This window comes from Hylaeus volcanicus, unplaced genomic scaffold (assembly GCF_026283585.1).
Source record: "Hylaeus volcanicus isolate JK05 unplaced genomic scaffold, UHH_iyHylVolc1.0_haploid 12237, whole genome shotgun sequence".
NCBI lineage: Eukaryota > Metazoa > Arthropoda > Insecta > Hymenoptera > Colletidae > Hylaeus > Hylaeus volcanicus.
Window position 1 is genome coordinate 1,175,177 of NW_026533172.1, and position 12,660 is coordinate 1,187,836.

General features: G+C 31.0%; 2 protein-coding genes and 1 long non-coding RNA gene across 4 annotated transcripts; 1 reads left to right on the forward strand and 2 right to left on the reverse strand.

Annotated features, from left to right (window-relative positions):
- Positions 1 to 3,152, reverse strand: LOC128884473 (uncharacterized; the record flags this gene model as incomplete). Its single annotated transcript, XM_054137904.1, has 1 exon — positions 1 to 3,152. A coding segment is annotated over exon 1 (2,988 nt), but the record flags the coding sequence as incomplete, so codon positions are not given.
- Positions 3,153 to 3,497: 345 nt separating this feature from the next.
- On the forward strand, positions 3,498 to 5,943 carry LOC128884290 (uncharacterized). Of its 2 annotated transcripts, none has more exons than XR_008459337.1 (3): positions 3,498 to 4,774; positions 4,832 to 5,704; positions 5,756 to 5,943. It is a non-coding gene; the product is annotated as an uncharacterized LOC128884290 (long non-coding RNA). The 2 variants fall into 2 exon arrangements; XR_008459336.1 differs by lacking the exon at positions 5,756 to 5,943 and having other exon boundaries at positions 3,501 to 4,774; positions 4,832 to 5,146; positions 5,236 to 5,507.
- A 2,946-nt stretch (positions 5,944 to 8,889) lies between these two features.
- Positions 8,890 to 12,483, reverse strand: LOC128884319 (uncharacterized). Its single transcript, XM_054137630.1, has 4 exons — positions 11,943 to 12,483; positions 11,584 to 11,762; positions 11,217 to 11,535; positions 8,890 to 10,980 (listed from the first exon to the last, which is right to left on the reverse strand). The coding sequence occupies exons 1-4, from the start codon at positions 12,219 to 12,221 to the stop codon at positions 10,642 to 10,644; spliced, it is 1,116 nt and encodes a 371-aa protein (XP_053993605.1). The 5' UTR covers positions 12,222 to 12,483; the 3' UTR covers positions 8,890 to 10,641.
- Between the last annotated feature and the right edge of the window lie 177 nt (positions 12,484 to 12,660).

A 12,660-nucleotide genomic window follows, 5' to 3' on the forward strand; every position in this document is an offset into this window, starting at 1 on the left:
ATCGGTTGGTTCCCTTGATACATATTGAGTAGGTTCCGTCGTCGGCTTATCAATGGGCTCAATTTCAACACGATCAGTAGGTTTTGTTGACACGTTGTCAACTACTTTAGTTGCCGCATTAACAGTTGGCTCCGTTAATACATTCTTCGTGAATTTTTTTGGTGCCTCATCAACAAACTCAGTTTCCATATCATAAGTTGGCTTTGTTGATACAGTGTCTGTAGGTTCTCTTACAACCTTATCAATTGGATCAACCCCAACACTATTAATAGATGGCATTATTTTATCTTCAAAATTCTCAATTCCCGAATTATCAGTCGAGTTCGTTGGCCCATTTTCAGTGGGCTCTGTTGACTTGTCATCAACTAGGTTAGTTCCTATATCATCAGCTATCTCCGTTAATAGAGTTTTTGTAAATTCGGTCGCCGCCTCGTCAACAGGCTGAGCTTCCTCAATATCGGTTTTATTTGTTGATACATTTTCAGTAGGGTCTGTTGACTTATCACCAACTAGCTCAGTTTCAACAGCATTAGTTGTTTCCGTTGATACAGTTTTTGTAGGTTCTATCGCCGCCTTGTCAACAGACTTAGCTTCCTCAATATCATTTTTATTTGTTAATACGTTTTTCGTAGGGTCTATTGACTTATGACCAACTGGCTCAGTTTCATCATTGTCAGTTGGCTCCGTTGATACAGGTTTTATTGCTTTAGTCAACGCCTTGTCAACAGGCTTACCTTCTTCACCATCAGTTGGATTTGTGGATATATTTTCAATAAGTTCTGTTGAAACTTCATTAACTGGCTTGATGTTCACATCATTAACGGATGGCGCAGTTCCATTATCAACAAGCCCAATTCTCAAATTATCGGTTGGTTCCCTTGATACATATTGAGTAGGTTCTCTTACAACCTTATCAGTTGAATTAACCCCCACATTATAAATGGATATTGCAGTTTCATTATTAACAAGTTCAATTCTTGAATTATCAGTCGAGTTCGTTGATCCATTTTTAGTAGGTTCTGTTGACTTGTCATCAACTAGGTTAGTTCCCACATCATCAGTTGGCTCCGTTGATACAGTTTTTATAGGTTCTGTCGCCGCTTTGGCAACAAACATAGCTTTCTCACCATCAATTGAATTTGTGGATACATTTTCAATAGGTGCTGTTGACACCTTACCAGCAGGCTCACTTCTCACATTATCAATAAACGTCGCTGTTCCGTTATCAACCTGTTTTTTTGTTACATCATCAGTAACCCCATCTAAAACATTTTGAGCCGGTTGTATTGGCACGTCATTGATTTTCTCAACTAATGCAGGTTCAACGTTGTTAGTTAATACTTCTTCAGCAGACAATCTTGGAGTACCTCCACTTAAATTTGGTCTTATTACTTTGATAGACTTCGTAGACACTTCGTCAGCGAGGTCCGGAGCAGTTTCTAATGCATCCACTAAATTAGCACAGTCACTCGAATGGAAAATAGAACAATTTTGTATCTTTTCTTCACTGCCGCTAACTGAGGTATTTAACGTTTCAGATGTTCCTAAAGTTGAGAACTCGTTCAAAGAAGTATTATATGTCTGCAATGTTGAATTATTTAAAGCATGGTTTTCTTTATCCACATAATTTTCTTTCTTATTGCATGTTAATTCGCCACACGAAACTGAATTCAATTCGTCGTCTGAAACATTTTTACCTAGTTCATTAACTGCATCATGGCTTTGGTTATACTCCCAAAGCGTATTTTTCAATGTATTTTCATCTTGTCCACTGTTTTCTGTACTATTTTTGTTATCTACAGTAAATGTTTGACTTTGACATCGGTTACTTTCTATAATTTTTCTTCTTGAACTCAGCGAAATAGTTCCGTTTTCGGTTATATTATGTAGAATAAACTTCCCGAATAATAATGTATTGTCAAAATTTTGATAATGCTCTTCTTCCGTACTACAATTTCGAAAGGGGTTTTTCTCAACAGACTCGCTACTATCGTGCACTTCCGTATTTTTTTCGTAACTATCCGATTCAACAGCTATTTTGATACACATCTTTTTTTGAAATTCATCTAAAACCGATTGAAAACTTGATGCAAGATTCGACTCTTGCATATCGAACTCATATATGGGAACATCTAAATCTAGATTCGCAAAAATATCTCTATACCACTTAGCAACATTATTCGTAGGCCTCCTTCTATTAATCCATCGTGATCCTAACCGAATATTTTTAGCCTTAAGTTCTTCACCACGAGCTATTAAGAAGACGATCGAAATGTGATTTTTCTTGAGATACTCCATAACATCTTTATGATCTGGGTATTCTACCGATAAACAATCAATATTTTCATTGCTACTAGCTTTTATTCTTTGAATAATTGTTTCAAAAGCAGGAAGTTGTTTTCCTAAAATGCCTTGGACATCATCCTTCATATGCGATTTAGCATCCGTTACAACAACTATTACACGAGAAACGTATGTTCCATCTGGCGATTTATAATCGCGCCATTGAATTTTATTTGTTAAAGCTAAACGATAAATAGCCTCAAATACAGCTTCGTCCCAATCACCACCTCCACCTTTTCTATTTTTTACAGATGCGACTTCATCGAAAATTTTATGGACCGTTTTCGGGTTATTATTTACTAAAGGCAATTCAACTTTTAAACAGTAATCACCTTCTTTGCCCAAGCGCCGAGGTACAGATTCCCCTAAAATTTGATTTTTCAAACTTTTATCTCCAAAAGTAGCAATTCCAAAACGCGAATCCTTATCAATTTTTTTTATAGCAGCAGCTATTGAATGAGCCTCTTTTGCCATAGAACTCCATAGTGAATGAAAAGAACATGTTGCATCTTGTAATTGCACAACATCCAGAGAAGAATAACAAAATTCTTGTTTGTTTTCTTTAGCGTGAAAACTATGAACTAGTTTGAGATTAGTGAATAATTCACTAACAACAAGTACAACTAAAATTCTTTTGAAGAACATCAATGAATATAACAAGATACGAAAAAATTTGTCTAGATGTGTTTGTCTAACACACTGATCACGCACAAGAAAAAAATAAACGAAAATTTAAATCAAAAGATAATCTATCAAAAACCAAAAAAATACTAATTAAAAAACTCCTATTACTTCATATACTCTTTGTTCTATTGTTTCAACTTTGACCGATAGAAATTATGACGACGAACCTCTCAAGCATGCTTTTTCTCCAAAGCGACATACATGCTTTTAGACGAGACGTAATACCGTATCAAGGTTTACCATGGTATTATCACTCTTTCTCTACCATCACTTATTAACCGACGTTCTAATTATAACATCGTAAACACTTTTTATGTAGAACCATTTTTGACAAATAATTTTCCTAGTACAGAGTATAAAAAATATTTTAACAAAATTATACGTGTTACAACCACAAGGGGCATGTATTAGTATAAGAATAATGCTTTTCACTTACATTGCTCATTTTTTTTGTGTACGCTAATCATGCCTTAGACAGAAACGTTTATTTTTACATTAACATTTACTAGTTAGACAATGGTGTGGTATTTTTCGACTAAAAACTTATCGTTACGGTTCATAAAAATATTGTGCCTACCTTGTTTTATTTATAACTCACCTAACAATAATCGGTTTTTTCCTATTAGCAAAAAACCATATCTCTAGAAGGGAATGCCTTCCATAGTTTATTGCCAAATTAAATATTTTAAGTCATATGGAAATGGTACAATTAAATAGACTTATTCGGTTCTCTTGTTAAATTTATTATTTATAATTTTACATACGCTGTTGCTACAAACAAAACAAATAATTTATTCAAATTTTTGTCAGTGCTAGACATATTAATTTTCACGATAATATAGACTTTGATTTAGAAGGCAATTGACACTCGAGATACTAGACTTCGTTTTTCGTCCTGACTTTTATTTTAAGTCAATATGTAGTTCTTTTTGTGGCTTTACACATGACTAAATATACGGTGTCTATGCTCTATAATAGCTTTTACATTTCAGTGAATTTCAACCATAGTGTAAGCGTAATTCCTTTAAATTCATTGAAATTAATTTAAATTGTTTCTGTTAAAATTTGTTATGATAATAATTAAGGAATTCGAAAACAGTATAACATGTTATCCGATACAATACTCATGGCTATATATGAAATGTAGGCGAAGTTTAGAATCTATAAAATTAATTAAATGGATGCTTAATTTTTTCGTAAACTAATGTGTACAAACTTATCATTATTTTACTTTACATTTTTTTGTATAGATAATTGCGACCTTAGCTTGATCAAAAATAATTACTTAGAAATAATTGGACGGTTTCAGTCTAGAAAAATTCACCAAAATTACTATGTACACTTGTACATTTGTTTGTTTTTCATCATACAAAAACGTTTTCGTTTCAAAAAGACCAAAACTGATACTAGGTTAATATAAAGTTTAAATAAATTTCTTTATGAATTATTTGCACACCCATATTTCATGTCAATAGTTTTTGTTTGATTTAACCCATTAGATATTTAGTATTTCGTTACAATTTTAATCCATTTAATATTACTGGAGTGTACTATAAAATTCGTAGAAAATATTTTGTCGCTAAAATTATTTAATTACCGTATGCGCCGTATAGAAACATAAAAATATTCAAAGAATTTAAAAGTTTTAATGCATAGTAGTACTTATTACAGTCATTCATGCTTCCAGTTTGAACAAGATGATCTTCATTTTTCAATAACTTTTCTTTTATTTTTCAATAAGAAACAAGTATATTAAATACAGTAAAATTCATCAATCTTAACTTGCCATTGGTTACTTTTACAGAAAGCAGTTTGAGACTTCAAAATAGAATAAAAATTCTCGTCGACTATTGAAGACGTTAACTGGATGGACGCCTCACCCAAGACTTGAAAGTTGAGGGCGACTACCACAGAATAGGCCCTAATCAGTGCCTGAAATTTTTCGCGCAATATGTGAGGCCGAATTGTGTTCACGAGTCCCTCAGGTAACGATGAGATCGTTGTTTTATTCATTGTTATTCCCCTGGAAATGCGTTTTGATGTCGAAATATCACCTTTGAAAAAACACGTTATACTTGACCATTAGAGGAAGATACCGAATTCGTTAGTAAAAACTGTGGTCGGTGGTTGGGTGGGTGGGTTGGTAGTGTATCATAAAGAAAAATTTTTTTTCAATTTTGTTAACACGTATTCTTTAAATGGTTTCAGGATGCTTAGTATTTCTACGATAGTGTACCAGCAGATATCGTATTTTGCATAATTTCCTACCTACTACTTTTTGTATCCAGGTTAAAAATTCATCTAGTAAGGATTTTGCTTCTTTTCATTTTGATTAAGAAATATCAAATCGATTCAACTTTAATTCCATTCAAGTTTTTTAAACATGACCATCTCTAGTACATCTCAAATGATTTAAACTCTATTACTATCTTTTTACCTAACTCAATCCTTTGAACTTTAAGAAATGTTGTACAACACAATTCGGATTTTTACAACAAACATCATAATTTATGTCGCCAAAGCTTGTTCAAAAAAAATAATCTGCTACTTAATTTTAAAATAATTTAAACTCACTAAATGCTCTACGAAGGTTTATTTTTACCATGTCACACAATCCATAAAGGAATATTGGCTAAATTACAGCGAGGTTATTATTCCAGGAATTTTAATTACCATGGTACTCAACAAGCCTTACGTGTGTGCTATTTTTTCTTTATGCCTTATTCAGAATTAAAAGATGCGTTCATTTTTTTTTACTAAATCTAAGTTAAAAGAAAAAATTTAGAACGTCGAAAGACTTTGTGTTCTGGTTTAAGAAAGTAAACCAATAAATATTAAGGGTTCATATTAGATGATTTTAGATTACTATTCATGCTATGTATTCATTGATTTCGGTTAACGTTTTCTTCTTCGCAATAGATACCTGAACTTTTTTTAAATCACTTTGTTAAAACACAAAGGCGGCATTCTCATATAGTTTTTTCTTTATTTTCCGCATACAATAGTCTTAAGGCGTTTTTAATATATAGTTAAAATATACCTTTGCTTCTATTAATTTAGAACAAAATAAAAGCATTTGATCAACATTTTTTCCGGGTTGCATATTGCTTATTTCCTTTATAATTATATACTGTTAATTAGACACATATTGATTTTTTTTAATTACACACAACAACATTAATTTAAATTAAGTAAAAGGGTCTATATGATATCTCTTAACAAAACTTTAGAAAGCCTTACATACTCAAGTAATGCGTAGTCCATTTATTTTCTTTATGTAGAGCAGCAAAATTCTTTCAATCGTAAAGGAAAATTGTTGCATTCTTTGTATTTTTCTTGTGGATTCACTTTTTTTTATTATTTTAACATTGTGTCATCGATGTAATTCAATAAATATGTTGTTTACATGAACCTGTCGTTACTGTGAGAAAAAAAATTTACAATCTATCTAGTTAACATTGCAATTGAAACTTTCTTTAATTCGATACATTAGGGAGAAGATATATACGGATTACAAGGCTTTGGGAATTTCCACTTATAGTCTAATTCTAAAATTCCCCCATTTTGTACACTGTTGTAAAAGTATGGTAGTAATCGCTTAGAAGCGGGTAAATTTTCATCGTTTAAAAACAACATGGCACGTTGTGGAGGTATAATTCCTCTTGTCAATTTAGCGGCTCTTACAGCTACAGTTTCCACTTTATCGGTTTCGGACACTTTTATATAACGTTTTTCATAATTCTGAAGCGAGGGGCTATAGTACTGAATCGGGATATAGTAATTTTCCACATCAGAATCCATTTCAAGTAAACTTCTTTGATACGCTAATGATGGATGTAGTATTGACGAAATGTTACTTATTTTCTTGACGCCGACATTATGTAAAATTTGTTGTGAAAATTTATCTGTGATGTTCTGTCTCAACATCTTTGAGTTTTTTCTTAAAATTCTAGAGAAACTTATATTAGAAGTAGCCTCAGATTTAAATTTTTGAAAACACACGATAAACATACTTAATCCCAAAAAAATTATGCGATACATTGACTCTCGTTTTATAAAAACGTAAATTTTAACTATGTTTTTTTAACTCAAATATGGATACGACAATCTTTTAATAACTTATAATACACAACATTTTCTCTGTAATTTAATAAATAGCAATAAGGTTATGTTTGTTCATGCCATATCGAGTGATAATTTGATGAGAAAAAAGTATAAAAAAAATTACTTTATATCAGGTGAGATTATGTTAAACAAGGATTAAGCGATAATCTAAAAAAAAATTCACTACGTAAAACAGTGGATTAAGATGGAATGATTCTTAGAGTAAGATTGCCTCCATTAAGAATACTTATAATATAGGGTTGCATTGATCTGTAACCAAATAATGGTAAGTCATTTAACCATAACTGTGTTAATCCTTTAAACGAAATAGGTACGAAAAAGGTTGCCCGTCTTGTCATTACATCAACATTCTCGTGTCGTGTTGGAAAATACGGTATATTTACTTTACTGTAGCATCTATAATAAGGATTCCAATAGTAAACTGGTATAGTGCATTCAACTATATCTTTTGTATTATTAACATCTTCGATTTCAATATCTGGTGAAGTGCAATAAACTTCTTTTTCGTAACTGGTATTAAATGATTTTCCATTAGATACCGAGGATAGATCGCATGCAAGGAGAGGCAACCCACGTGTGTAAGCCTCTGACTCATTCATTGGCTTAGGTAGGATATTTAATCTTTCATTTTTGACTGTTTTTGGAAGTTCTGATTGTATACTACCTAAAAAGTGCACAGATATAAGAATCATAAAAAAAATAAAAAAACTATAAAAGGACTGATTCGGCTTCATTGTTTTTTTTTTAATTATAAAAATTAACCATTTGATTAAAACTAGTCCTAGATGCCCAAACGTCAGATACTTAACTCGAATATTAGTGTGTCTAATTTTAATATAATCCAGTTCTCCCATTCAACATTATTGAATGAAAAAATTTTCTATTGTACTCAGAGTTTTTTATTATATAAAAGTTTATTTAAAAAGTGAATATATCTTGCACATATAAATCTTTTTTCATCTTTTCTAGACAATTCAATTCTTGTAAAGAAGATATTAAGAACGTTTATTTTTTTTAATTTTTCTTGATAAAAATGTGTAATAGTGTTCTTTTATATCTTAAATATTATTATTTCTTTCCAAAAAAAAAAATTGTTGAAGAAACGTGTAAACCATAAATTATAAAAAATAATTAAAAAAATTTTATTTGACCGCAAGTAACAGGTTGCAAGTGTTTATTTTAAATTTTTTGTTGTTTCAACCCATGAACAAATTAAGGAATTTCATTTTTTTGTCTTTTTAGAGTATACTAGTTTTTGTAATGGAAAACCGAGCAAACTTTGGAAGAGTAAAAAGAACTGTGAAACTTATTTAATAAAACCCATTCAATACACTTACCGAAGTTTAATGGTTAAATAATTTGACATTGTCTTAGAGATGCGGCAGTTTCTAATTTATTGTGACAAGTTAAACGTAAACAAGTGCGGAACAAATTACGGTATAATTGAGTTAAATTTCAGTTTATTAAAAACGAATGGATGTAATTGCTCTTGAAACGACATTTCCTCACTGAATAAGAAATTACTATTTATCATATAAAATTTATTACTAAAAATGAAAAAAATTTGCTTAATATAAATATGAAGCAAATTGTTATAAGTTATTTTAGGTGGTTCTATGAATTTATGTAAAGTAATCCATTTTAACCTTTACTTTTTTGAATCTGATTGTTTCATGCATGCACCTTCTTTTTTTAATATTTTGTTCCTGAACACGATTAAATAAAAAATAGCTAATAATCAAGCGATGGAACAACAATTAAATTCTTTCTTCATTTATCAATTAATCAATAAAAAAATTAATAGAAATTTTAATTCAGATTAAGATAGAGTTATTTGTTACCAATTAGAGTTAGAGATATTTTTTTTTAGAAAATCCAGTTATTTTACAAAAAAAAAATTACAATGCAGGAACATTTACTATCAATTCGGTCAACTGACAATAAAAAGAAAAGTGTGAAGGATGGGCTAACTGAGGTAACGTACGGTAAACCTCTACCATTTCTTACACTAAAGCTAGATGTCATACCCACATTGCCTAAATGCTTTGTCTTTGACTTGGACGATACTTTATGGTGTAATGACGTTGATTGCACTCGAGGTCCTCCCTTTTTTTTTAATTCTAAATGTAGTCGGTCAAATAAAAATTCAAAAACGGTGAAAGTATTGGATGAAATGTATGATTACAACCCAACAAATATCATCAAATCAAAAGACAATGGTCTGAAAACATATAAAAAGCAGGGGCCGGCTTTGTGGCTTTTCAAAGACGTTTCCGCAATATTTTCGTATTTATACTCCATCAAAAATCAAAGTAAAATTTGCATTGCTTCGCGAACTACACGGGCTCGATGGGCCGAAGAAGCGTTGAAGGGATTTCATATTCTCTCACCGCATGATAAAAATACATTGATAAGTCTCAGGGAAATAATAACAATTACGGAATGTTATCCACGAACAAAACAAAAACATTTGACCGCAATTTGTGAAAAACTTAATATAAATTTAACAGATATAATTTTTTATGATAATTTATACGAAAATATTGAGGATGTTCGCAATATGAATTCGAATAAAAACATGGGGGCTGTTTGTGTTTATACTCCTTGTGGTTTGAATTGGGAAAATTTTATGCAGGGGCTGAAGTTATATCAACAAAGCTTAAAAAATAGTAATAAGTTATAAATTTCGTCTCATTTTTACTGCATAGTAAAACGGGTCAAATGACATGTATTCGGATTTCTTGCATAAGACATTCCTAGAAATCATGAATTTTTACGGCAGCTGAAGTTCCATGAATTGAAAACCAGAGGAAATCATGTAATTATCTTATTGTTTTGATTATTAGCATGCATTTTTCTTAATCCTTTTTTTACATTATACATCACGTTACAATCTCTACTTATGAAAATTACTAAACCTTATGACGACCTATAGAGATTATTTGACAGAGATAAAACGAAGCTAAAATTATATAGTATATACAGTCACACAAAAGAATCTGAGTAACACAGTGACGATTTAGCAATCATCAAGGGTATGGTTTATTTGGACCTTAAATCCACTTAAACAGGTCGCCGGTGTTTATATTACTTAAATAGTTTTTACATTTCAAATGACCAGTATCCGAATACAACCAGTCGAAAAAATCATTAACTAGCTTCATGTAACATGGAATGTGTTTAACTCATGTTGCTGTTCCAACACTGATTTCTTACTCCGTTGTTTTAAATTGCAGAGATTTGTTTAATATTTAGCAGCTATGTTTAAAAAGTTATTTTTATAAACGGTAGAATTTTTAAAGTCATTATAAATATTATGTATTTTTTCTTGATGTTTCTAATTTTTAAATCTAATAAAAAAATTTTGCAGAATTGTTAACAAAACGATCTTTTATCTTTATAGCTTATATAAGACACAGAAACTAGCTTAATAAAATGGGGTTAAGTACTTAATTAATTTTTTTGGTGAAATTTATAATGCATAAACCATCATTTTATTTTCACAACAAGTACATGAAATCTATGATTAAGCTGTCCGTTTGTATGCAAGGATATGCAACCTCCAAGACCGCCGTAAACTTTATTTTCAGTTCCAGATGGAAATATGGCTACAGATATTCGGTTATGCAGAAGTGCCATTGCGCACATTATACACGGTTCGCTTGATAAGTAGGCCACAGCTCCGGTGGCATAATATTGTGATTCATTCAATCTTTGTTTTTGTAAAATGAGATTATCTGGATCCGTTTTCAAAAATATACTTCTTGTTGTGTGGCTATGTTTTACATTGTCGTTTTGGCACGGATCATTTGGTTTTGGAAACCCCATCTGAATTGATATCGACACGTAAAGAGAAAGAAAATTATGCGTTCATATTTTGTAAGAAATCGTCTTTATTGAAAAGAAAGTTACTACCAAAAACAATTTAACATTAAGAACTAATAATGATATCTTAAATGTTTTTTTTTTTCTTTAATCGCCCTATTTTTTAAATATGATGGCATTGTTTAAAAATAAAAGACTACAAATTTATTTGAAATTGTTAAAAGAACAAAAAAACCAACCTGAGTTATTTTTGAGGTTGGAGGTCTTTCATCTTTAATTAAAATGACAGGTAGTCTCTTTGTCTTTTTACAAACAATACTTTTTTGAAAACGAATGGCTTGAGAAAATCTAGACAAAGCTTGCAGCACAACATGATGAGAGTATAATGGGTGTTGATTTATATTGGAACTATTGATATCTTCATTTTTGTGTTCAGCAGACGCAATAACACTTTCTCCCAAGCACAGAATACAGCTATTTGAACATATAGGATCACATTTTTTTGTATCATTAGATAAGAGGTGCATAAATTTTAAAATGGTAGACTTTACTCGTGGGCTATATACAATCAAAATTAAAGTTTTATGTGTTGAAAAACTAATTTACATTTTCTTAAACACTAATGGATTCCATTGCGGTCTTCTCCACGACATAGGCCATAAATGGTTCCAAGCAATGTATTGTTCATATGTTATCGGTTCATGCGAAGGCACTTGTATTTTATAAATAGGTGGAAGTACGTCAGATTTTTTGAAAACAAGATGAAGCATTTTTTCACTAAAAGCCTGTGAAAAAAACAAGTTCTCGTCCATGAAACCATAATCAGTGTTTAAAAGCATCATACAAACAAGAATTTCAGTGATTTGACTAAGAATAAAAAAGGCACTTTTAAAATCGTACTAAATAAGATATAATTAGAAACAAACAACATAACAGTGCAAAGCTACTGATTAAAAATCTATTACTTCGTTTTTTGCGATTAAAACAAAACAAGTCTCCTTCTGAAATTTATTTGCGCCAGATTCAACACAATCAAATTGTCCTTTGACGAAACAGAACTCATGATGTGGAGCTTTTGCTACTCGTTTTAAGTGTTTTAAATGCGTTGGCAAGGGACACAACTTAGATAATATGATCACTACCTTTTGACATTCAGTCAAATGTATTTGAGCAGCACAAAACGTTGTAGTTACAAGACTGCGGTAGAATTCATCTGGAAGAATTTCCTTTGAAAAGCTTTCCATAACCTTTCAGTTTTTCAAACAATCAAAGTAAGTCCTGAAAGTGCAGCGCATGTGTGCTTTTGCTATGCCAGCTTTATCACGCACATCCTTCCGAGATCGAGCGCAACGTCTTCGAAAAGCCTATACGTTATTTCACAACTCTTAATGATAATAGAAGAATGCGAATAAGAAAATGAAATCAGCGTTTTTTCATAATTTCCATATTCAGGATTAGTAAACCGTAATAAAATTCGTTTATAATTGTACACTTAAAATTATAGCAATTTATATAAAGGTTGAAAATATATATCTAATCAAATCTTTTTTTTGTTTCGCAAGAAGGGCGTAAACTAATAGAACGTTTGCATACGTCTTTAGCATTTTTTCATGATCAAAGTCAATATTGACAAATAACGCGATTAATTCCCTTAAGTAAAAACATTGTTTTTATAAAAAAATT

Bases quoted from the DNA above. Each gene is read 5' to 3' on its own strand.
- LOC128884319 (XM_054137630.1), bottom strand. From the start codon at position 12,221: ATGGAAAGCTTTTCAAAGGAAATTCTTCCAGATGAATTCTACCGCAGT. The intron at 11,536-11,583 runs GTAAATTAGTTT...GATTGTATATAG, and splicing joins CCATTAGTGTTTAAGAAAAT to CCCACGAGTAAAGTCTACCA. The intron at 10,981-11,216 runs GTTGGTTTTTTT...ATATCAATTCAG, and splicing joins CAACCTCAAAAATAACTCAG to ATGGGGTTTCCAAAACCAAA.